Raw genomic sequence first — 26,743 nt, forward strand, 5'->3', positions numbered from 1 at the left:
AGTTTTGAAATGTTCACTACCACAGTGGTGCTACTAACACCAAGACAGCAGCATGCTGGCTCCTGATCCACACCATTATCCCACAATAATGAAAACCGCGAGAACTGGAATTCTGGGTTTTGGTCCTATCTGCCATTGTTAAACCCTGCCTGAAGCATCTTGGCTGAGTGGAACTAAGATGCAAGAATGTGTGCCAGATATTGGTAAGAGTTATTTTTAGTCCACCAAGTAGTAGTGATAGCATGAGGCTTGGTATAACTTTTCTTTCCAATCCTCCCACTTCCTCCAAACTAAAGGAGTTGCCATGGGCACCCGCATGGGCCCCAGCTATGCCTGTCTCTTTGTAGGATATGTGAAACAGTCCATCTTCCGCAACTACACTGGCACCACCCCCCACCTTTTCCTCCGCTACATCGATGACTGTATCGGCGCTGCCTCGTGCTCCCATGAGGAGGTTGAACAGTTCATCAACTTTACCAACACCTTCCATCCCGACCTCAAATTCACCTGGACTGTCTCAGACTCCTCCCTCCCCTTCCTAGACCTTTCCATTTCTATCTCGGGCGACCGACTCAACTCAGACATCTACTATAAACCGACTGACTCCCACAGCTACCTGGACTACACCTCCTCCCACCCTGCCCCCTGTAAAAACTCCATCCCATATTCCCAATTCCTTCACCTCCGCCACATCTGCTCCCAGGAGGACCAGTTCCAATACCGTACAGCCCAGATGGCCTCCTTTTTCAAGGACCGCAGATTCCCCCCAGACGTGATCGACGATGCCCTCCACCGCATCTCCTCCACTTCCTGCTCCTCCGCCGTTGAGCCCCGCCCCTCCAACCGCCACCAAGACAGAACCCCACTGGTTCTCCCCTACCACCCCACCAACCTCCGTATACAGCGTATCATCCGCCGTCATTTCCGCCAACTCCAAACGGACCCCACCACCAGGGATATATTTCCCTCCCCTCCCCTATCAGCGTTCCGCAAAGACCACTCCCTTCGTGACTCCCTCGTCAGGTCCACACCCCCCACCAACCCAACCTCCACTCCTGGCACCTTCCCCTGCAACCGCAGGAAATGCAAAACATGCGCCCACACCTCCTCCCTTACTTCTCTCCAAGGCCCCAAGGGATCCTTCCATATCCGCCACAAATTCACCTGCACCTCCACACACATCATCTATTGCATCCGCTGCACCCGATGTGGCCTCCTCTATATTGGGGAGACTGGCCGCCTACTTGCAGAACGCTTCAGGGAACACCTCAGGGACACCCGGACCAACCAACCCAACCACCCCGTGGCTCAACACTTTAACTCTCCCTCCCACTCCACCGAAGACATGCAGGTCCTTGGACTCCTCCATCGCCAGAACATAACAACACGACTGTTGGAGGAAGAGCGCCTCATCTTCCGCCTAGGAACCCTCCAACCACAAGGGATGAACTCAGATTTCTCCAGTTTCCTCATTTCCTCTCCCCCCACCTTGTCTCAGTCGATTCCCTTGAACTCAGCACCGCCCTCCTAACCTGCAATCCTCTTACTGACCTCTCCGCCCCCACCCCACTCCAGCCTATCACCCTCACCTTGACCTCCTTCCACCTATCACATCTCCATCGCCCCTCCCCCAAGTCCCTCCTCCCTGCCTTTTATCTTAGCCTGCCTGGCATCCTCTCCTCATTCCTGATGAAGGGCTCTGGCCCGAAACGTCGAATTTCCTGTTCCTTGGATGCTGCCTGACCTGCTGTGCTTTAACCAGCAACACATTTTCAGCTCTCATCTCCAGCATCTGCAGACCTCACTTTTTACTTGGTATAAATCAAGTACAGTAATCATGGCTAAATTCAATCTGCATATAGATTGGGTAAAACAACTGAGCACTAAAGTTACGGGGGATGAGATTTCAGAAATAATCGATAATTGGTGATTACTCCAAGATTCCATAGATTCTGGGAAGATTCCTGCAGATTGAAAACTGTAAAATGCCACCCCTCTATTTAAAAAAGGAGCAAAAGGGAAAACATGGAACGATAGACTTCTGAGCTATATATCATTCATGGAGAAAATGTTAGAAACTGTCATCAAGAATGAATGGACACTTGGATGGTAATAATCTAATTGGATAGAAGTGTGGATTTGCAAATGGAAAATCGTATTTTACAAGCGTGTGGAGTTTTTTTGAGGATGTTACTAACATAGTTGATAAAGAGAAGTCGATGGATGTAGTATAATGATGCACAATCCTTTATCCGAAATTCTCAGGACCATCTGGTTTTTGGAATTCAGAATTTTTTGATTTCAGATTAAGTGACAATTTGATGGTGAAATTTAAAAAAAATCTTACTGGAGGAGCAGACTATGAGTAAAACAGGCCTTGAGACAGAATTGAGGCCTGCCAGTGCTGGGCCACGCGCCCCCCCCCCCACATACATACCCACACACAAACATACACACACACCGCAACTGAGTGACACGCATCGAATGGGTGTCAACTTGGTTTACCTGTTTGCATGCCAAACAACCTTGTTAATGAGAAAAAAAACTCACCAAAAAACCTTCGGACTTGGGAGTTTTTTGGATTTCAGATAAAGGGTTGTCTACCTGTACTTAGATTTTAGAAGGCTTTCGCTAAGGTCTTTCACAGGAGGACAATTAGTGAAATCAAAGCACATGCAGAGAAGGAAATGGCATGGATTATGGATTGGCTAACAGAGAGAAACAGAATTAAATGCGCAAGTTCTGACTAGTGGGATACTGCAAGGATCAGTACTCGGAGGCACCAGCTGTTCACAATATGATGCTGCCATACCTGCTAAGATTTTCCAATAACTGCTGTTTTTGTTTCAGATTTCCAGCATTCACAGTTCTTTCAGTTTTTATCATAGAACATAGAACATTACAACGCAGTACAGGCCCTTTGGCCCTTGATGTTGAGCTGCCCTGTGAAACCAGTCTGAAGCCCATCTAATCTACACTGTTCCATTCTCAACCATATGCCTATCTGATGACCATTTAAATGCCTGTGAAGTTGGCAAGTCTACAACAGTTGCAGGCAGTGCGTTCATGTCCTTACTACTCTGAGTAAAAAAAATTACCTCTGACATCTGTCTTATGTCTATCACCCCTCAATTTGAATCTATGCACCCTCGTGCTATCCATCATCATTCTAGGAAAAAGACACTCATTGTCCACCCTATCTAATCATCTGATTATCCGATATGACTCAATTAAGTCACCTCTCAACCTTCTTCTCTCTAACGAAAGCAGCCTCAACTCCCTGAACCTTTCCTCGTAAGACCTTCCCTCCATACCAGGCAACATCCTTGTCAACCTCCTCTGAACCCTTTCCAAAACTTCCAAATCCTCCCTATAATGCGATGACCAGAACTGTAAGCAGTACTCAGTGTGCAGCTGCACCAGAGTTTTGTACAGCTGCAGCATGACCACATGGTTCAAAAACTCGATACCTTTACTATTAAAAGCTAGCACACCGTATGCCATCTTAACAACCCTATCGATTTGAGTGGCAATTTTGAGGGATCTATGTACATGGACACCGAGATCTCTCTGCTGATCTACACTACCAAGAATCTTACCATTTGCCCAGTACTCTGCATTCCTGTTACTCCTTCCAAAGTGAATCACCTCACACTTTTCCATATTAAACTCCATTTGCCACCTCTCAGCCCAGCGCTGCAGCTTATCTATGTCTCTTTGTAACCTGCAACATCGTTCAGCACTATCCACAACTCCACTGACCTTAGTGTCATCCGCAAATTTACTAACCCATCTTTCTGCGCCTTCATCCAGATCATTTATAAAAATGACAAACAACAGTGGACCCAAAACAGGTCTTTGTGGTACACCACTAGCAAATGAACACCAGGATAAACATTTCTTATCAACCACCACCCTCTGTCTTCTTTCAGCTAGCCAATTTCTGATCCAAACTGCTAAATCACTCTCAATACCATGCCTCCATATTTTGTGCAGTACCCTACCATGGGGAACCTTATCGAACGCCTTACGGAAATCCATATACGTCACTCCTTTACTCTCATCCATCTGTTTGGTCACCTTCTCAAAGAACTCAATAAGGTTTTGTGAGGCACGACCTACCATTCATGAAACCGTGTTGACTATCTCTACTCAACTTATTCCTATCGAGATGATTATAAATCCCATCTCTTATAATCTTTTCCAAAACTTTGCCCACAACCGAAGTAAGGCTCACTGATCTATAATTACCAGAATTGTCTCTACTCCCCTTCTTGAACAGGGGAACAACATTTGCTATCCTCCAGTCTTCTGGTACTATTCCTGTAGACAATGATGACATTAAGATCAAAGCCAAAGGCTCAGCATTCTCCTCTCTGGCTTCCCAGAGAATCCTAGGATAAATCCCATCTGATCCAGAGGACTTATCTATTTTCACACTTTTCAGAATTTCTAACACCTCATCCTTGTGAACCATAATCTCATCTAGTCTCGTAGCCTGTTTCTCATTATTCTCCTCAGCAACATTGTGTGAATAGTGATGAAAAATATTCATTTAGCGCTTTCCTATCTCCTCTGATTCCACTCTCAATTTCACACTACTGTCCTTGATTGGCCCTAATCTTATTCTCATCATTCTTTTATCCCTTATATATCTGTCGAAAACTTTAGGGTTTTCCCTGATGCTGTCTGCCAACAACTTCTCATGTCCCCTCCTAGCTTGTCTTAGCTCTGGTCTTATCATGACCAATCTCTTTGTTTGTCTTGCCTCTTTCTGTGTCTATGTATGTCTCTCTCTCTCTCTCTCTCTGCAACCCCCTACCCAGCATTCCCCCACCTCGTCTTCAGCAATGCCTCCACGTAATCTCTTCATTCCTCCTCATTCCCTCCGACCACCCCATCATCAGCATAAAAACTGCCCTTTCCCAACTGCTTTCATTTCTGATGAAAAGTCAGTTTTGTTAAGTTTATCTCTGTGCAGATGCTGCCAGAGCTGCGGAGTTTCTCCAGCACCTTGTTTTTGTTATGAGGCTAGAGTTGGTAAATGACATTCAGCTGTTTGATCAACCATGAATGTGTTAAATGGTTGAGCAGAACCAGTGGGCTATCTGTCCATTTTTGAGCCTATATTCTGCCATACAAATACTGTGGCTATAACAGAAAATCAAAGTCTTGGATCTTTGCACTGTGTATCTCACCTCCTGTTTCCCCAAAGCCCATCACCATCTACGATACATACATCTCCGCTGGACAGTTGCTTTTGCACAGTTAATGCTCAAAAATCAGTTATTCACAGATTTTTTTTAAAAAATCCAAATATGTAGCAAACAGATGCATAAGCTTGTTCTGTAGATTAGTAGAGGAAAGGACAGAAGCTGATGTCCATTATTGTGTATTTTCTCTTGTCTACTTATGGGGAATCAGCACTTTCCCCTGTAATCGAGCTTGAAAATTCAGTTGTGTGCAATTTAGGATCTCTTGTTTTGTTAGGCTTCATTAGCTTTGATGTCTGATTCCCTTGTATAAATGCTATATAATGGCAGAGGGATGCTTCAGAACCTTTTGTTAATGGATGCGGTGTCATTGCGTATGATGCTGGAGTCACCAGGGTATAACATAGGTTAATTGAAATAACAGTACTAGTTTTCTTATATTTTTAGACTGGGAAAAGTGTGGATACTTCAAACTATTAAATTGGCTGATAATTGGCTGAAGGAGCTGATTTCAGTGCCTTTTTTCTCTCTCTGTTAAACACCACAGTCTCAATTTTTGTTATTTGTAGATTAGAGCTAGAATGTTGAATCTTTTTTATGTTTATGTGAGATTTAATTGCCTCCTGGAGCTCAGTCGACATGATGGACTATTAAAGTTGAGACCTAGCCACCTACCTTTAAAACTAATTCTATGTAATTAATACAAATGCATTCCAAGCCAAATTAGCTTAGAATTTTGCTCCACCGGTAAGGCTAAGAATAAGGCTTTCCAAAATACTAGACATGTGAACTTGAGCTGAAAATGTGTTGCTGGTTAAAGCACAGCAGGTTAGGCAGCATCCAAGGAACAGGAAATTTGATGTTTTGGGCCAGAGCCCTTCATCAAGAGCCCTTCCTGATGAAGGGCTCTGGCCCGAAACGTCGAATTTCCTGTTCCTTGGATGCTGCCTAACCTGCTGTTCTTTAATCAGCAACACATTTTTAGCTCTGATCTCCAGCATCTGCAGACCTCACTTTTTATATGAACTTGAAGCAAGAAACGTGAAAAATATGGGCACAAATAGAAATAGTTTTCATCAGGAGTTTGCTTTTAATATTAACTTGATCAGGCAGAAAGAACCTCAGTTTTACCTCTCTGCTGAAGGACCTATGAAGAAACTTACAGTATCTGCCTAGAACTGTATTTTATCATCTGGTGTTCCAATCTGCATATAAGTTGACTTGCAAATGGACTTCAAAATGGAGCCCATTCACAACCCAGGGATTGTCTGTATCAGGAGAACAAGGGTTCCATGCTGATGCTTGGAGAACTCCACTAAAAACCTTCCTCCAGCACAAAAAATATCCAATTTAGTATTCATTTTGCCATTGTCCTTTTTATACCATGACCTACAGTTTTCCTCTCAAATATGTTCTGGGGCACTGTATTAAATGCCTCCTGGAAATCCATGTTTACAGTGTCCTAATGTTACTCTCATCCACACTTTGCATTACCTCTTTGAAAAAGCTTCAACAAATTAGTCAAACATGATTTCTCCTTTAGAAATTCATGCTGATTCTTGCCAATCAATCCACCTTTTTATGTGTGACTGCTGATTGTATGCTATACAATTGTTTCCAAAAGTTTCTCCACCACAGACATTTAAACTAATTGGTCTTTCATTGCTGGAATTATCCTTGCAATCTTTTTTGAATATGGCCGTAATATTGACAATTCTCTAGCCTTCTGGCTGCACCCTGGAGGCTATGGAAGTCTGAATGTTATGGCCAGTGCCTCCATCATTTTAACCCTCACTTTCTTCAAAATCCTTGGATGCATCTCTTACGGTGCAGTGTCTTATTAACTTTATGTGCCAACAACCTATCTAAGGCTTGTTCTTTACTAATTTTGATTCCTTCTATTGAGGGTTTCTTCCTGTGTCATCACTGCCTTGGCAGCATCTTGCTCATTTGTGAAGACAGATGCAAAGTATTCATTTAATATCTCAGCCACGCTCCCTGTCTCTATCTGTAATTACACACTGTAACCCTACAGAAGATTTTGCAATTTCTCTTTAGGTTAGCTGCTAGTCTTTTCTCAGAGTTCCTGTTTGCTTTTCATATTTGAATTCTCACCTCCCTGTCCCCTCAAGCCTTCGGTATTCTTGTTGATTCTCAACTGTATTTTCTGCCTTACACCTGCTTTAAGCACCTTTTGTTCCATAAAATTGGGGTCTATTTTTTTTTTCATCATTCCATTTAAGACTAAGAATTGACCACAAAACAGCCATTGCTGTGGATCTGGAGTGACATGTAGGCCAGACTAGGTAAGGATGGCAGATTCCCTCCCTTAAAGAGCATTATTGAGCAAGATGACTTTAACCTCAATAGATAACAGTTTCTTCATCACCTTTACTGATGTGTAATTCCAGATTTTATAGACTAAATATAAATTCCACCAGCTGCCCATGTCCCCAGAGCATTAGTCAAAATTTCAGGATTGCTGGTCCAGAAAACTTAGCGTTACTCCACCAGCCCTCCTTGTTCGAGCACAGAACTATCAACGGTACAACACAGAAAGAGGCCTATCGGTCCAACATGTAATGTTGGTTCTCTGAAGGAGCAGGTTACTCAGTGTTACTTCCTAGCCTTCTGCAGTGGCATTGCATGTTCTTCCTTTTCAACTAATAATTCAGTTCTTTCATTATGCCTCAATTGAACTGACCCCCTCCATACTTACGGGCATTATATTCCAGATCTGAACCCTTTTAAAAATTCATTTGAGACATGTGGGCCAAGCTGGCTGAGGCAGCATTTATTGCTGAATCATAGTTGCCCTTGAGAAGGTGCTGGTGAGCTGCCTCCTTTTAATGTTGAAATCCATTTTGTGTATGTGGACCTACTTTGCTATAAGGAAAGGAGGCAAAAGTGAGGACTGCAGATGCTGGAAATCAGTTTAGATTAGAGTGGTGCTGGAAAAGCACAGCAGGTCAGGCAGCATCCGAGGAGCAGGAGAATCAACGTTTCGGGCAAAAGCCCTTCATCAGGAAGGTTTACAGCACCTTGTAAACCCGTGACCTTTACTTCCTAGAAGGACTAGGGCAGCAATGAATGTGAACATGTGACTTGTCTTAACAAAGTCATAATTAATTAATTCCATAATTCACCCAAGTGACAATTTATTTTATGTAATTCACTGTTTCTAGAAGCTTCTTAATTACTGAGGTTAAACTACCTGTAGCAGCTGGGCCCATTTTACACACATTTTTTTGAATGAGGGTATAACTTTTGCTTTTCTTCAGTTCTCTGTCACCACCCTTAGTCTAAGGAAGGCTAGAAAATTATGATGAGTGCATTCAATCCCCCTTTAAGTGTATGAATTACCACCTCTTTCACCATGATCTTTGCAGCATCTTTCTTGGTGAAGATAAATACAAATAAATATGTGCAGAAGAGTTTGAATTTTTTTTCTTGCTCGTCACTCGTCTTCATTCTCACTCTGTTTTTGCTTCTCTCATTTGTTTTTTCAAGTCCACACCAAACCTTCTGAGTTGAATCTGGATCTCAATTGTATTATCCACTGGACATCTCGTATAAGAGCACTTCCATCTTCATCTGAATTATATCTTGCAGAGAACTTTGGATTTATTTGCCCAAGCTATTTCCTCTTGAAAGACAGCTTAATGTTCAGTAACAACTTTGCCTCTAACATTTGGTTCCAATGTATCAAGCCAGATCAATTCATTCTTCATTGACTCAAAAAAAAATTCTTGCTGTCAGTGACTCCTTTTTTCTACCCCAATAGGCAAACTAAACTTTACGCTACAATGTTCACTGTCCCCTGATATTCCCCTAATGACACTTTATTCACTTGGCTGACATAATTACCAGGTCGAGTAATAATCGTTGGTGTTTTGTAAACTTGGAATAAATATTATGCAGGCATCTTCCATTTAAGACAGTTTCTGATTGTGTACTTTCAAACTTTAATGGAGCTTGAATATTTGGACTTCAGTGCATCTACTTATAGCGCACTGAGTCTTTTTAAAAACAAACTACTCACCAGCTCTTTCCCAAACTCTACTATGTGCTACCTCTCTCACTCATCACCTCTATCCTCAACCTTCTGCTTGCCAATCTCTCTAGTGACACTTGTAGTCATGACTCTTCCAATTGCCACAAACTCATCCCCCAACCCCCACTCACCTATCTCTCCCCTTGCTCGTCACTTCTATCCTGATGATCTTGCATACGACCTGCCCTCAGGACCTTTCTGTTTCACTGTCTCTCTCCACTTGGCCCTCCCAAACATTATCTGTCCTGTAACATTTCCATTTAACGCTTCTTTCTTTTGCCTCCTTTCACCCAGGGCTTTCACTCACTATCGTTCATGTTTCACTGCCTCGCCTTCTTTGCCTCTTCACTCTCTGAACCTCCCGCTAGCCAGCACCTCTCCTAATCCGTAACACTCACTAGCTCTTCTTCAATGGTCCCACTCTCCAACTTAACACCCCTTCCCCAAACACTACAATTGCCAACTCCCCCCTGATGTGTCCCCCTCCCTTGCTTTGTTTTCTCATACACTCCTTTTTCCTCTGGTTGACCCTCCTCTGGGTCACAGTGAGGGTTTAGGACAGGGAAGCAGCAAGTTAGATGGCTAGGACAATTGGGAGCGAGGCCACAAGCGGGAAAGGCAATGAGTCGAGAGAAGCAGCAAATAGGAGGATTGGTGACTGCAAGGTGCCAGGTCAGGAGAAGGAAAGCCAGAGGAATCTGGGTGTGATGCTACTAACTGGAGGGAGCGGCAAAAGAAAAGGCACGCATGAGTATACTGAATCAGGGAACGTGACAATCTGGAGCTGGGAAGCAATGCAGATGAGATGACTTACCCAAAATAATAAGATATTAAGAGTTGGTAAAAAGTGTTTGGGCTAGTTATGTTCAAGGTTAAAATTAAAGGTCAGGAATGTGACCCACCTTTATTATGTACTTTCTCATAAACTAAAGTGATATTTGATTTAATACACCATTCTTTAGGAGCAGAACCTGAGTGTTACACAAGTGATAGCTGTACTGATTTGTGTGCAACTTTTATAGAAATGCAGGAATTGTGGATGTGGGCTCCTTTACTTTTTATACACCTTGAAATTGGACCTCAATAAGTTGTATATCAAAGTAAGGGGATAGATTGCCTGTAGCAGATTGCAAGAGCAGTATGATCCCGGAACATGTCTAAGACAGCGTTACCAATAAGCATTTAAATCTGTAAAAGCTGTGCCTATATTCTGCAACATTGAATTAATTGATAGTGCAGCACAAACTACCTGCATTCCAACAAATAGGCAAGTACAATTGTTCATCAGTGGATAATGCATCTATGTAGATGTTCAATTAAAAAAAACTGGAACTTTCAGATCCTAGGGGACAGCATTCACTTAAGGCGAACTGAGAAACATTTGATATTGCAAGCAGATACTTTTGAGCAACTTGAATTTGGACTAGTTGATTGTTTGCAGATTAATGTTTCTCCTTCATGCTGTTTTCATTGATAAGCAATTGGAATGTCTAGCTCATAAATATTCAGAATGTTGTTTTCTGTTTGCATTATAGATGCCAGTTTGCTCTTATTACCTCCGAGGGATCTGCAGTAATAATAACTGCCCTTACAGCCACGTGTATGTGTCGAGGAAGGCTGAAGTTTGCCGAGATTTCGTAAAAGGATATTGCCCGTTGGGAGCAAAGGTATATTAGGAGGGAATGTTTACTATCAGTACTCTTTTGTTATTAAGACATTTATTTTGTGCCTTTTAAAGGAGAATATGTTTCTAAATTTACTGTTACTATTCTTGGGTCTATTTTGCATGAGTGATAAATTTAGTGCTCATTTGATTGAGGGGCGTTAATGTTGCTAGCATCGTCTTATTTTAGACGCATCAAACCTCACACATAGCAATATTAGATACTAATTGAAGCTCCCCAGCTTTATGCATCAGGCTGAAACTTATTTGGAACAGAATTTTTTATACTAACAGACTCGAAGGGAACGCCACTCGGTCTCTGTTCGATTCAGATCTAGATACTAAAGACGAAAGGACATTGAGCTTAATCCATTGTGCTGTCCATCTTCCTCTGTTCTTCAGCTATTTAACCTTCATTCCTGTTGAAATGACTGATACAGACTGGTGATTTAATACCCTGTGGAACACAATAACTTTAGTTCCATTCTCCATGGAATACAAGTGAGAATAAATACCTTGATTATGATGTCGGGTTAACATTGTAGAACTGCTGTCGAAATATCTTACTTAGAAGATAGTAGAAATTCATGAGAGTGTAAATTGTGGAAGATTTTGTTGCTGATAAATAATCTGTTGTGCTTTTGGTGTTATGGCAGTAAGTTAATACTCTCCTCTGCTTATGACCTGCCCACCTCCACCCCCACCTAACCCACCCTGCTTTAAATTTCCCATACATATAAATGCATATGTATGGGAGGGACACTTAAGAGGAGAATGCAACTCAGTCTTGTATGATCATGTGCTGGTATCCCAACTAATGTTTCTTTTTCTGAATGAGGAGTGCAGAAGGGCATGCCAAGAGCAACACCAGACGTACTAAAATATGAGATGTCAGCCTGGTGAGTCTACAACAGAGGCTTACTTATGTGCCAAGCAGCATAAGCAACAAGTTATAGACAGGGTTAAATAATTCCATGTGGTTCTTAGAAACTTATACAGATCTGATACCATTTTCTGTGGATGTGGGTGTGTGTATCTAGTGCCAGGGAGCAATTCTTGAGATATTGTTGTTGGTGTCCAACATGGACATCCTTTGGAGTAAGCAGTCACTATGTCAAGAATTCTCAGAAGTTTGTTTGCTTGGCATGTTTGGTAAGATAAGCTGAATATTAATGAGATGTGCAGTTAATAAGGCTGTGAATAAGCAATGATTCCTGTTAATAGGCATCTCTGCTACCTCAAGAATCTCACTTCAGCGTCTGATAGATGCATAAAAGATGCAGCGAAGTTGCTCCCGATGTCGAGGTTGACCTTGTTAGACGACTTGGTCGAAAAGTGTGACGGTGGAAACGCACAGCAGGTCCAGCAGCATCTGCGGATTCTGCCCTTTTTAATGATGAGATTTATACTCCTGAAATGAGTTTTTCTCTCTCCAACCCAAAGCTAAACAGTTAAAGCTGCAGTCTAATTTTTGCAACTAGTAAGTTACTTGTAGATATTTATAATGTTTATAATTCTTATAATCAGCAGCTGTGACATTGCATCCTGCACTCTGTTCTGTTACTCTCTGGTGCAGTACAGTACAATCCGTCTGCAAAGCACATAAGACAACTTTCACTGTACCTCAGTACACGTGACTGTAGTAAATCAAATCGAAATAAATAATGTTCACATTTTTTCATTCCTGTCTCCTTTTTGTTCCCTCTTAATCAAATTTGTTAGCCTTTATATTTCTCTTCAGTATTTTGTTTGAATTTAATTCACATTTTCCTTCTTTAAAAGCCTTCTCTTTGTCTATCTGTCTGTCAATTGTAAAATTTGATTGGTTGAAAAGATTGGCCCAGAATGTGAATACAGGTCTTACAATGTGTTTGAGGATCATAGCAGAGACTCTGTTGATGCCTCATCTCTTGAAACTTTTTTTTTCTGAAGGTTTGTGCATACCTAGTAATCTTTTGCATCCTGCTTTAAGCCGTGATTCATTGGCAGGTTCATCTTTGGATGTAAAGTGCTTTGCAACATTTTGAGATTATGAAACAAAAAACAGAAGTACAAGTTTTTCTTTCCTCAACATTGAAATAGTTAGAGAGGGGCAAGTTGCTTCTGACAAAAGTTTTCTGCCTGAAATGTTGACTTTGCTGCTCCTCGGATGCAGTCTGACCTGCTGTGCTCTTCCAGCTTCACATCTATTGCCTTCAGACTTCCAGCATCTGCAGTCTTTGCTGTATTCTGCCTATTTTGAAACCCGCATTTAAAGGTTCTGAAGCGATTGTCTTGATATATTACCACCTTGAGCTTTGGAATACAAATGCTGACTACTATTTTTGTAATTTTGCAGTTAATAGGAGGTGGTGAAAAAATAATAACTTGATAGACACCCCCACCCCTAGAGACTTGAAGCTAGTCTATAAATATAATTCCAGAAATGCTGATAATTCATAAAATTTTCCAAAGGAGCCAAAATGCCACTTTAGGCCTTCAGTGGGTTAAATAATCTTCTCTAAATAATGCCAAAAGTGCTGACTACTTCCCATTACAAGCATGGTGTTAAATTGCCGTAAGACACCCTAGAATTTATCAACATTCTCTGTGTCAAGTGAAAGGTATTAATTGTACGCCATTTTTAATTGTATACCATTTTTACTCCCAATATTCATAGAAGAGATATCAGAGGACAGAAGAATAGCCAATGTTATTCCTTTGTTAAAGAAGGGCAACAGAAAGAATCCATAAAATTACAGGCCAGCGGGCCGAATGTCAGTGGTGAGGAAATTATTAGGGAAGATTTTTATGGATAGGATTTACCCATGTTTGGAAAAATATAGACTTACTCGTAATAGGCAGCATGGCTTTGTGTGAAAGTTATCACTGTTGTGAAAGCAACAGGTTTATGGAATACGCTGGATAAAAAGGAATGATTCAGACCAATCCTATCCATAAAAATCTTCCCTAATAATTTCCTCACCACTGACATTCGGCCCGCTGGCCTGTAATTTTATGGATTCTTTCTGTTGCTGTTATAGCTGATCAAATAATTCTCAACTGCCATGCCCTGAGGATTGTAAAGTGATTCAACCACCATCTCTGGGCAATGCATTTCAGACCACAATATTTAGACTATTTTAAAAAATATTTCACAGTATGTTAGATAAGCCAATCCATAAATAACTAGACTTAATTGTGCTATTCTGAATATGTACAACAGTCCCAATAAGCAAATTCCCTTTAAAAACCAATATAAATGGAACAAATGCTCACAGATTGAAGTTGAAGGGCAGAAAGAGAGAGAGAGAGTTTCCACGCAGCTCCCTGTTGAACCGCCACCAGTTCAAGACTGAACAAACTGCTCAGCTCAGCTAAAGAGCTACCCTCACTCCCCTTTCTTTATACAGGTCACTTCCAAAATATGACCATTTTGGCCTGAAGTCTCATCAGTTTACATATAAACAAAAGGCTTCTCAAAATCCTTTTCATCTCTGTACCAAACTAGACTGATCAGAGCCTGGTCTGGTTTATTACCCCTCTGAAAAAAGTCAAGGACAGAGTATCCTTGAGCCAAGGAACAGCTTTTAGAAAAGAAAAGGACCAGCTTTATGTCACTTTTTCCCTTGATAGTGGAAATTTGGAACTGTATCCTCCTAAAGGCTGTTGTGTTGAACAGCCTGTTGTCTGGCAGTCTTGAATTATATTTGTCACAGCTTTTTTTATCGTAAAACTTTTCATACAGTATGAGTTAATTTAAATGTGAGAAGTTATGAGGAGATGTTAGCATAATGTCACTCGATGAGTAATCTCGATGGCCATAGCAATGCTCCGTGAAAGTGGGTTTATGTCCTGCCATATTAGATGGTGAAATTTATATTAAATTAATAAATATTGAATTGAAAGCTAGTACCTATTAATGGGGCTGGTCAGGCTATAATCAACTGTTATAAAATCATGTATGATTAACTTATGACCTTCACAGAAGGAAATCTGCTATCCTGAACAGTGTACATGCGATTGAAGACCCACAACATTTATGGTTGACTCTTAACTGTCCTCTGAAATGGCCGAACAAGCCGCTGTGTTCAAGAGTATTGAGAGATGGACAACAAATGTTAGCGTTGAAATGATGTCCACATCTCAAAAGAATGTGTTATAAAGACTCTGTAATACATTTTCGAGTAATAAGTGAGGTCTGCAGATGCTGGAGAATCCTATTCCTTGGATGCTGCCTGACCTGCTGCACTTTAACCAGCAACACATGTTCAGCTCCATAATACATTTCATCATTTCACAATAGCCATGCGCGCCCAACGCGCCCCCACCACCACCACCAAATATACGCAAGATTGGGTTTCCTAAATTTAATAGTGATATTTAACTATTCTAATGTTTCGACTTTAAAATTATCATTTGAAGGCAGAAATAAGAGAACAGAAACTGGAAATAAATAATCCTGAGATGCATCAAAGTGCTGCAGCCAAGTACCTCAAATATGAATCATTTCCCTCAGACATTGACTGATTTGTGTATTTCCAATGCATTTATTTTTTTTTCAAATTTAACTTCGAAAAGTTCAGAATTGTCTACTGCTATTGCATTACAGGATTTTCTTCCTCAAAGTGTTAAAATAAGCAACAAAACTCAGTTTAAAAACACAAGCTTGACTGCTTTCTCTTACTAGAGTTTGGGAGACCTAAGAACTTGTCAGTGGACATGTGTATGCTGTAAACGTGTCATCAGCCAAGCATCAGGTCATAACTGCAACCTGACAGAGAAAGAGTGGTGTGCATGTAGAGATGTGAGCTATGGACTAAATTACTATTGCACAGTGACAGTAGATATTGGTTTGAAAGTGGGAGTGAAATCCATTAGTTAAATATGAATTGATGCCTCTTTGTACGAATGAGGATTTACACAGATAATTATAGATATAATAGACTTCTTTAATGGATGCAATTTGTTAAATAGATGTTCAATTGTAGGAGTTGTACAAGGACTGATTCTATCTACACCATTTTGCATACTGCTTGATTAAAAACTTGGGATATCAAATTTGTAAAGTTGATTCTCAATTGAATGAAATCATCTAATTCATGTCAAATGCTTCAACAATCTTTAATGCAGAGTCCTGACTTCTAGGCTGAGAACTCTGGGTTTGGAGTAATGGAAGTTTTACGTGTTGATTTTCACCCTTATTGTTGGATATTATGTGGAAATGGGGATGATGAAGGTGGGAAAAATCAGTGTGGATACTAGTTGAAGAAATGTGCTTGTTTTCTCTTATAAAAGATTGACTATATAGTAGAATCTTTACTGAAACAAAACATGTTAGGATTGTTATCAGATTAAATTTGACAATGAGCCAGGTAAGGAGATTTATAACTAATACACTCCAATCCAGGCAACAAACCAGTAAACCTCTTCTGCACCTTCTTCAAAGTCTCCACATCCTACTCATATCACAGTGACCAGAATTGCGCACAGTCCCCTAAAATATGGCCTGACTAAAGTCTAATACAGTTGCAACATGACTTGCCAACTTCTTTATTAGTGCTCCAACTGATGACAACAAGCCTGCCATATGCCTTCTTTACCACCTTATCCACTTGTGTTGCCACTTGTGGGGTACGATGGAGTTGGACCAAGATTTCTATGCATATCAATATTCCTTAGCATCCGCCCATCTCCTTTCCTCTTGCGTTTGACCTCTCAAAGTGCATCACCTTGGACTTGTCCAATTAAATTCCATGTGCTGTTTCTCCGTCCAACCCACCTAAGAATCCTCCAATAATTTCGCTACAACTGATATAAGGCTCACTGGCCTATAATTTTCTAGATTATCCCTAGTACCATCCTTAGACGAAGGAACATTATAGACTATTTCCCTGTCTTCTGTAACCTTGCCTATGGTTAAAGAGGTTACGAAGATCTCTATGAAGGCTTCAGTAATCCCTTTCTTCAGTATCCTGGGATAAATCCCATCAGGTCTTGGGAACGTGTCTAACTTATGTTTTTCAAGAAACCCAATACTCCTCAATATAGACATGCCTTAGAGTACCAATAAACCCTTCTCTAGACTTTCCATCATCCAGTTCTTTCTCCTTGGTGAATACCATTGCAAAATACTCATTAAGGACCTCATCCACTTTCTCAACACACAAATTTCCTCCTTTGTCCTTAACTGGACCTACACTTACCCTAGTTACTGTCTTGCTCCTAATGTAGTGATAAAATGCCTTGGGATATTTCTTAATCTTACTTGCCAAGGATATGTCATGGCCCCTTCTAGCTCCCCTAAGTTTAAGTTTCTTTTAAGTTCTTTTCTGCTTCCTAAGTGCTTCTCAAGGGGCTTAATTTGATTTCTGTTTCCTAAACATTCCCATGCATCCTCTTTCTTTTTTAAACTGAACTTACAACATCTCTTGTCATCCAAGATTCCTGAATCTTGCCATCCTTATCATTCATCCTCACAAGGACAAGCTGATTCTGAACTCTGATCGACTGGCTTTTAAAGGATTTCCAAATGTCAGATGTGGATTACCTTCAAACAGCTGTCCCAATCCACTTTGAGGTTTCTGCCTAATGCTGTTGTAATTAACCTTCTGCCAACTTAGCACTTTCACAAGGACCAGTCTTCTCTTTTTCCATAACTGTTTTGAAATTGGTGGAACTGTCATCACTGTTCACAAAATGCTCCCCCACTGAAAATCTTGTCAGACTCATTCCCCAATAAAAGCTCTAATAAGACCCCTTCCCTAGTTGGACTGTCTGCATATTGTTCAAGAATCCCTCCTGGATGTACCTAACAAATTCTGTCCCACCTAAGCTCTGGCACTAAAGTAATCCCAGTGAATATTGGGGGAATTTAAAATCACCAACTCCCTGCATGATCATCTTAGATATTTATTCCTCTAAATCTGACTGGCTATTGGCGGGACTATTGTATAACCCCATCATAATGATTACATTTTTCTTATTCTTAAATTCTGCCCAATTTGAATGAGCCCTCAAGATGTCCTTTTTTAGTACAGCTATCATTCTCTTATTGAGTGATTCAACTTCTCAACCCCTTTTACATCCGTCTGTATATCATTTGAAGCATTTTAACCCTGGAATGTTGAGCTGCCAGTCCTGTCCTTTTCTCAAGTAAGTTTCTGTAATTGCTACCATGTCCTAGTCCTGTGTATTAATCCAGGCTCTGAACTCAAGTGCCTTATCTATTATACTCATTAAATTAAAATAATTATACTTCAGACTGCTGGTCCTGCTGTTGTTCCTACTAGACCGAGTTGATTTATCCCCGCCTTCTCTTCAAACATTCCACTCCACATGTTGGCATATGGCTGTTGTTCCCACCCTCCTGTCACACTAGTTTAAACCCTCCTGAGTGTCACTAGCAAACCTCTCTGCAAGGATATTGATGCCCCTCCAGTTTAGGTGCAACCCCTTACTTATATGGGTCCTTATTTGCACTGACAGAGATCCAAATGCTCCAGATATCTGAATCCCTTCCTCCTACACTCGTTAGCCACACAATCAACTTTATTATCTTCCTATTTCTGGCATCACTGGCACGTGGCACAAGGAGTAATCCCAAGATTGCAACTTTCGAGGTCCTGCTTTTCAACTTCCTGTTCATTGGAAGTGCCCCTGATTTGAACCTCATCAACTACAAATAATAATCAAGGAACCAATTACAGAACCTTACCCACTGCTCACCAACATCAGATTTATCACTCTCACTCTCTATTCCTAACAAACGTCAATGACAAAATTAAGTACTTTATACTCAACTTCCCTCCTGACACTACTCAGTCTCTAGACCTGGTTCCTGAGCAGCCAAACATACATCACTTTTTGAGTCATGACATCACCTTTGGAACTCCTCTGGATTCAGCTTTATTCCTGCCACTGCTGCTCTGAATTACCTCAATTCTGCTTTGATTGACCCCATTCCTTCGGTATCTATCCACTATCTCCTGCTGTTCACCCCCAGGTTTACTCTGTTATGCTGTGCTCTCATAGCCGCTGCCACTCGCACCACCTGACTCCCCAAAACCTGTCAGTCATTGACCAGACACAAGTCAGGAGTGTGTTGGGATACTCTCCTTCTCCTGGATAAGTGCAGTTTCAACAGCAGTCAAAAAGCTTGACGCTATCCTGGAAAAAGCTGCTCGATTGGCACTGATCCTCAAAATATTCACCCCTCCACCACCATGAACAGTAGCAGCAGTACATGCCAATGACAAGATACACTGTAGAAATTCACTAGGACCCCTTAGGTAGCACCTTCCAACCCTTGACCATTGCCACCAAAAGGAGATGTATGAGAGTGCCACCATCTGAAAGTCCTCTTCAAGCCACTCACCATTCTGACTTGGAACTATTTTGTTGTTCATTCATTGTTACTGAGGCAAAATCCTTGAACTCTCACCCTTCTAGCACTCTGCTTATACCAACACTAAACGGACTATAGCTGTTGAAGAAGGCAGCTCATGATCACTTTTTCAGTGGCAACTCAGAAAATAAAAGTATATGATAAATGCTGCTGCAAATGTGTTGCTGGTCAAAGCACAGCAGGCCAGGCAGCATCTCAGGAATAGAGAATTCGACGTTTCGAGCATAAGCCCTTCATCAGGAATAAGAGAGAGAGAGAGCCAAGCAGGCGAAGATAAAGGGTAGGGAGGAGGGACTGGGGGGAGGGGCGATGGAGGTGGGATAGGTGGAAGGAGGTCAAGGTGAGGGTGATAGGCCGGAGTGGGGTGGGGGCGGAGAGGTCAGGAAGAGGATTGCAGGTTAGGAGGGCGGTGCTGAGTTGAGGGAACCGACTGAGACAAGGTGGGGGGAGGGGAAATGAGGAAACTGGAGAAATCTGAATTCATACCTTGTGGTTGGAGGGTTCCCAGGCGGAAGATGAGGCGCTCCTCCTCCAGCCGTCGTGTTGTTGTGTTCGCTGGCCTAGCCAGCACAGCCACATCCTCTGGATGTTTAAAAAAAGTTATGTGAAGGAAAATGCCAAACAGAGACAGAAAATGGACAAGTTCTCAAGACTTTAATATATCCAATTTTAAGAACATAACTTATCAAATGTTGAGTCTTTTGAATGAGGTATTTAAATATGATCATAAGAAATGTTGTTGGATTTAAAGGGAGAGTGGGAGAAGCCTTCCACCCTGTAGGGATGAATGGAAGAAAATGACCGTTGGTAACTGCACTCTTGAAATCCTTTGCTGTACTTTGATTATCTGAACTCTGATCTATAATTAACTGGAACAATTTGTTGCTGAATGAAAAAAAATCCTTTTAAACCTTAACATTTATAATATTTCACTTACAGCAGTGTTATTTTGCTGCTCGTTACAACATATTCCGAGTGTCAATAATACCTGATAGCAAACTGTCGTCTAAGCGTCCAAATGTTAAGATATCAGAATAGTTAGTGTTCATCATGCTGTGAGCCGAGAAATGCAATGTTAAGAAACTTTTCCCTAATATCTTACGTAAATGATGATGACCTATAAAAGCACCAAATTAAGAGTCACTTGCTAGTACAGAAATTGAATATTGCTGATAGATATGTTACCAACACTCTTCATTGTGTGCCCATCAGGGGAAAAAAAGTATCAAATTTCAAGCAGTCACAACAATGTATACTGCAAAGCAAAGGGAATGCTTGGCAAGTCTGGCCAAGGCATTGCCAAGGAGAAAACAAAGCGAAATGGAGGCTTCTTGAGCTCCCTACTAATTCAAAGATTTGTACATATGTCAAATTCCTTTCTTTGCAGAGAACATGTTCTTGCATATCATTGAATGTCACTTCTAACAAGTGTTAATGAGCCACATTACAAGCTTGACTGATCATCTTAAATTAGTGGTAGCCATTAGCACATGCAGAGCTGTCCAGCAAGTGCTGTCCAATTGCAGAATCACATCTAATGTACACATTTAATTCACATTTTCTAGATGATAAATATATTTCTATTCAGTGAAATGTTCTTTGCCAACAAATGAAATGTTTTCAAGCCTTGTATCTTTTTTAAAATTACCATATGGAGCCGATAGTTTTACGATGCTTTCAACACAACAATGCCTCAGCCATCAAAGTTGACTTGCCAACTAATCAGCATCCCTTTTCATCTGAGATACAAATGGTTGTGGTAATTGGAAACTATAGCACTGAATCTTATGTTTTTCTGTCTAAAGGATGTTGTAAAACTTGAAAAAGTTAACTGCAACATTACTTCCCAGCTTCTATACTCATTTTCATTTGTGGAACTGTACTAGTGAATCACTTTTATACTTTCTCCGTGCATTCATACTTTTCCCATTCTGTGTCAATTATAAAAAATGAAATTATGACCCATCTGGATAGCAGTAACAGGATAGGTCAGAGTCAGCCTGGATTTATGAGGGGGAAATCATGCTTGACTAATCTTTTGGAATTTTTTGAGGATGTAACTCTGGAGATGGACAGGGAGCTCCAGTGGATGTAGTGTACCTGGACTTTCAGAAAGCCTTTGATAAAGTCCCACATAGGATGTTAGTGAGCAAAATGAGGGTGCATGATACTGGGGGCAAAGTACTGACTTGGATTGAAAGTTGGTTGGCTAACAGGAAACAAAGAGTAGTGATGATCCCTTTTGGAATGGCAGGCGGTGACCAGTGGGCTACCGTAGGGATCGGTGCTGGGACCGCAGCTTTTTACAATATATATTAATGATATAGAAGATGGTATTAATAGTAACATTAGCAAATTTGCTCATGATATAAAGCTGGATGGCAGGGTGAAATGTGAGGAGCATGTTAAGAGATTACAGGGTGACCTGGACAGGTTAGATGAGTGGACAGATGCATGGCAGATGCAGTTTAATGTGGATAAATGTATGGTTATCCACTTTGGTGGCAAGAACAGGAAGGCAGATTACTACCTAAATGGAGTCAAGTTAGGTAAAGGGGCAGTGGAAAGAGATCTGGGTGTTCTTGTACACCAGTCAATGAAGGCAGGCATGCAGGTACAGCAGGTAGTGAAGAAAGCTAATAGCATGCTGGTCTTCATAACAAGAGGGATTGAATATAGAAACAAAGAGGTTCTTTTGCAGTTGTACAGGGCCCTGGTGAGACCACACATGGAATATTGTATGCAGTTCTGGTCTCCAAATTTGAGGAAAGACATTCTAGCTATTGAGGGAGTGCAGCATAGGTTCACGAAGTCAATTCCTGGAATGGCGGGACTATCTTATGTTGAAAGATTACAGCGATTGGGCTTGTATACCCTTGAGTTTTGAAGACTGAGAAGGGATCTGATTGAGACGTATAAGACTATTAAAGGATTGGACACTCTGGATGCAGGAAGCATGTTTCCGCTGATGGGTGAGTCCCGAACCAGAGGACACAGCTTAAAAATAAGGGGTAGGCCATTTAGGACAGAGATGAGGAGAAACTTCTTCACCTAGAGAGTGGTGGGTGTTTGCAATGCTCTGCCCCAGAAGGCAGTGGAGTCCCAGTCTCTGGATTAGTTTAAGAAAGAGTTGGCTAGAGCTCTCAAGGATAGTGGAATCAAGGGTTATGGAAATAAGGCAGGAACAGGATAATGATTGAGGATGACCAGTCATGACCATAATGAATGGTGGTGCAGGCTCGAAGGGCAGAATGGCCTACTCTTGCACCTATTGTCTGTTGTCTATCCAGAATGGTACACAATAATTCAGCTGAGGTCTAACAGATGTCTTACACAAGTTCAACATCACCTCCTTGCTCTTGTGCTCTAGGGCTTTGTTAATAAAGCCAATAACACACTATGCTTTATGAAATGCTCTCTCCACCTGTTCATCCACCTTCAGTGATCTGTGCACATATATGCCAATGTCTCTCTGATCCTGAGCCCCTTTTTGAATTTCAAAGATGCAAAAGTATCTCTCTAATTTATTATCAACTCTCAGCTCAATGATCTCTGTTTTCCTCAAGACTGATGCATTCACAGAGTAGATTTTGTTATATCCATCTCTTCTCTGTACATGGGCCTCCTCTTTCCAAAACCTTTTATTGACATCTCTAAATTGCCCTGTGTTCCTGCTGGAATAATTACTTCAAAGTCTAAGGAATATGCTAACGTGATATAGAAATAACTAAAGTTTGGGTTGTGTGGAGTATGGATGGAACTGATTAATGTGTTCTTTCACCTATTGTACTTGGGTATGTTCACATGACAAAGTAGTTTCGCCTTTAGTCTTTGTCGATTGTAAAGGCTGTCCTTCGTGCATTTTAAATATTTGTTCAATGAAGAGTTTCTGACATTTAAAGAAAATGTTTTTTCTCCAGTGCAAAAAGAAGCACACACTTGTTTGTCCTGAATTCTCCAAGACTGGGAGCTGTGCGCAGGGTTCCAAGTGCAAGTTGCAGCACCTACAGCGGAAAAGCCACAAACGAAAACACACTTCTGATGCAAGTCAGGCTGGAGTGGAAGAGGAGGGTTCGGCTTTAAAGCAAGTTAAGCTCATAGATAACAAAGAAAGGTAAAACCAGTTGATTTCCCCTGGGAATTGAGATAAACAATGATTAGTCATAAGATATTTTACTCTATGTATATGGGGAATTAGCAGTTGAGTTACATACCATAGAATGCCTAACTTTGACCTGTTCTTGCAACTATAATATTTATGTGGCTGGTCCAGTTCAATTCCTGGTCAATAGTAACCCTTATTTGACCATCCGAAGTGAGTGATTAGATGTCATTACCCAAATGCTGGCCCAAAATTTCTATAAAATGATTTTCTAGTCACCTGCACTGTAAATTTTAAGACTTCTTTTCAAAAGCCAAGTAATGTTGCTAAAACACATGAGAAAGATTTAAAGCGGCTTATACTTATGAATTTCCTCCACTCAATAAATCCTGAATCTCAATTGTGACATGAAGAGAGCAAAACTGCAATAGACCTCAAGACAGGCAGTCAGCAGCCACCTAGACAAGTAGACAAGAGGAGGACCCTGAGATCGGGGGTCAACAGCATCCAGAGGAGCAAGCAAGAGTAGGGCCCGAGACAGGATTTTGTGAGAGACTGTGTACAATGAAATGAACAGAAAGCTGTAAGTTAGTTGGATAATGTAAGATTTGGCCAAAGATAGCTTGGGCCAGGGCACTTGCCTTCAAGGCAGCAGCAATAGATCTACCAGATTGGGAAACTAAATCTGTATTAGCAGAGGAAACTATTTTGTTGATTATTTGGGGTCTTAAGTTCTGTTTGTGACTGTATTAAATGGGTTTATCAGCACTAGTAAAATTGTAATTTTTATTTATTTGTTCATGTGTTGAGTATGTAGGTAGTATTTATTGCCCATTCCTAGATACTTTTGAATGTGTGCCTTCTTGAACCATTGCAGTCCATTTTGTATAGGTACACCCACAATGCTGTTAGGAGGGAGCTCCAGGATTTTGACTCAGTAACACAGAAGGAACGCTGATATATTTAAACGTCCGGATAGTGAGTGACTGAAGGGGAAACTGCAGCTGGTGGTGTTCCTACGTATCTGCCATCCTTGACCATATAGATGGCAATGGTCGTGGATTTGGAAGCTGTTATATAAGGAGTCTTGTTAAATCTCTGCAGTATGTTTTGTAGATAGTTCATTCTGCTGCTACTGAGCGTTGTTAAAAATCACACAACACCAGGTTATAGTCCAATATATTAACCTGGTATTGTGTGATTTTTAACTTTATACTCCCCAGTCCAACAACGGCATCTCCAAGTCATGACTACTGAGCGTTGTTGCTGGAACACTGTGAATGTGGTGCCAGCAGAAAATATTATCAGGAGTAGGCCATTCGACATTTTGATCTTTCTCCGCCATACAATAGGATCATGGCTGATCCTTTGTAACATCTATTGAGTTATATTCCTACTTTCTCTTCATATCCCTTAATGTCTTTAATATCTAAAAATCTATCAGTCTCTTATGGGCGGCATGGTGGCACAGTGGTTAGCACTGCTGCCTCACAGCGCCAGAGACCCGGGTTCAATTCCCGCCTCAGGCAACTCTCTGTGTGGAGTTTGTACATTCTCCATGTGTCTGCTCCTCCGTGTGCTCCGGTTTCCTCCCACAATCCAAAAATGTGCAGGTTAGGTGAATTGGCCATGCTAAATTGCCCATAGTGTTAGGTGAAGGGGCAAATGTAGGAGTATGGGTCTGGGTGGCTTCGGCAGGTCGGTGTGGACTTGTTGGGCTGAAGGGCCTGTTTCCACACCGTAAGTAATCTAATCTAATCTAATAAATATGCTCAGTAACCTGACATCCAGAACCTTCTGTGGTCACAAATTCCACTGATTAACCACTCTGAGTGAAGGAATGTTTCCTCATCTCAATCCTAAATAGCCTAACACATATCCTGAGACTGTGATTCTTGGTTATAGCTTTCCCAACCAGGGGAACCATCTTTCTTGCAGTCTGTCTAGCCTGCTGGAATTTTGTATGTTTCAAGCAAACGCCCCTCATTCTTCTACACTCTAGCAAATGAGTCCCAGTCAAATGAGTCCTCATAATCTGTCCTCAATCTCTTCTCATTATCTGCTCATAAGACAATCCTGCCATCCCCAGTATCATCCTAGTGAGCCTTTGCTGTAGTCCCTTTATGGCATGTATGTCCACTTTTAGGTGGGGAGAAAAAAACTGTACATGATACTCCAGGTACAGTCTCACCAAAACTCTGTATAACTGAAGTTAGTCATCCCTACTTCTGAACTCAAATCCTGTTGCAGTGAACTTTAGCCTTTGCAATTAGCATCTGTTTTGACCTGAATGGTGTCAAACTTCTTGAATGTGGTTGGAGCTGCATTCATCCAAGCAAGTGGGGAGAGTTTCATCACACTTCTGACTTGTGTCTTGCAATGGTGAACACGCTTTGTGGGGTCTTGTGATGAATTGCTTGTTGTAGGATTCCGAGCCTCAAAATCTGCTTTATATCCTCCGTACTTACATAGCTAGTCCAGTACAATTTATGGCCAGCTGGAAGCACCACCACTACACTCTTAGTGATTGTAGTACCATTGAATGTCAGATGTCACTGGTTACATGCTGTCTTATTGGAGATAATCGTTGTCTGGCAGTTGTGGGACATGAATCTTGTCACTTGTCAACCCAGGCCTGGATATTTTACAAGTCTTGTTGCATTTAGGCATGGACTGCTTCAGTATCTGAGAAGTCATGATTAGTGTTGAACGTTTGACAATCATCTGCAAATATTCCTACTTCAAACGTTATGATGAAGAGAACATGGTTGATGAAGCAGCTGCCTTCCTTAACAAAATTAACAGCTGCCCTGACAGACTGCTGCAGAGATGTCATGGAACTGTGTGACTGGCCTCCAACAAACAACCCTCTTCCTTTTTGCTCGGTATGACTCCCAACCAGCTGAGGGCTTCCCCTAATTGATTCCGGTTTTGCTAGAGCACCTTGGTATCACACATTGTTAAATACAGCCTTGTTGTTGGGGCAGTCACTCTCAACCTCACCTCTGGAATTCAGCTATTTTATCTATGTTTAAACCAAGGCCGTAATGAAGGTGGGTGCTGAATGGCTCAGTATTAAAGGGTTTAAGACATTTGAGACAGAGATGAGGAAGTTCTTTTTCTGATGGTAATAAATCTGTGTAATCCTTTACAGTAGAGTGCTGTCGAGGCTAGGTTGTTAAATGCATTCAAGGCTGAGCTTGATGGATTTTGACTTGGTAAGGGGATCAAATATTATATGGATAAGGCAGAAAAGTGCCAAAGTGCATAATCTTACATTCTCTGACATTATGTTCCTCTGCTGTCTGCAGTTTCTAAGAAAACT

General features: G+C 41.2%; 1 protein-coding gene across 1 annotated transcript in view; it reads left to right on the forward strand.

Moving 5' to 3' along the window:
• zc3h3 (zinc finger CCCH-type containing 3) overlaps nucleotides 1-26,743 on the forward strand; it is a 250,275-nt gene that overhangs the window by 187,047 nt on the left and 36,485 nt on the right. The window contains exons 9-10 of the mRNA XM_060824460.1: nucleotides 10,803-10,934; nucleotides 23,237-23,430. Coding sequence (XP_060680443.1) covers nucleotides 10,803-10,934; nucleotides 23,237-23,430 — 326 coding nt within the window. The remainder of the gene's footprint in view (nucleotides 1-10,802; nucleotides 10,935-23,236; nucleotides 23,431-26,743) is intronic.

The sequence above is a fragment of the Hemiscyllium ocellatum genome, chromosome 4 (genome assembly GCF_020745735.1).
Source record: "Hemiscyllium ocellatum isolate sHemOce1 chromosome 4, sHemOce1.pat.X.cur, whole genome shotgun sequence".
NCBI lineage: Eukaryota > Metazoa > Chordata > Chondrichthyes > Orectolobiformes > Hemiscylliidae > Hemiscyllium > Hemiscyllium ocellatum.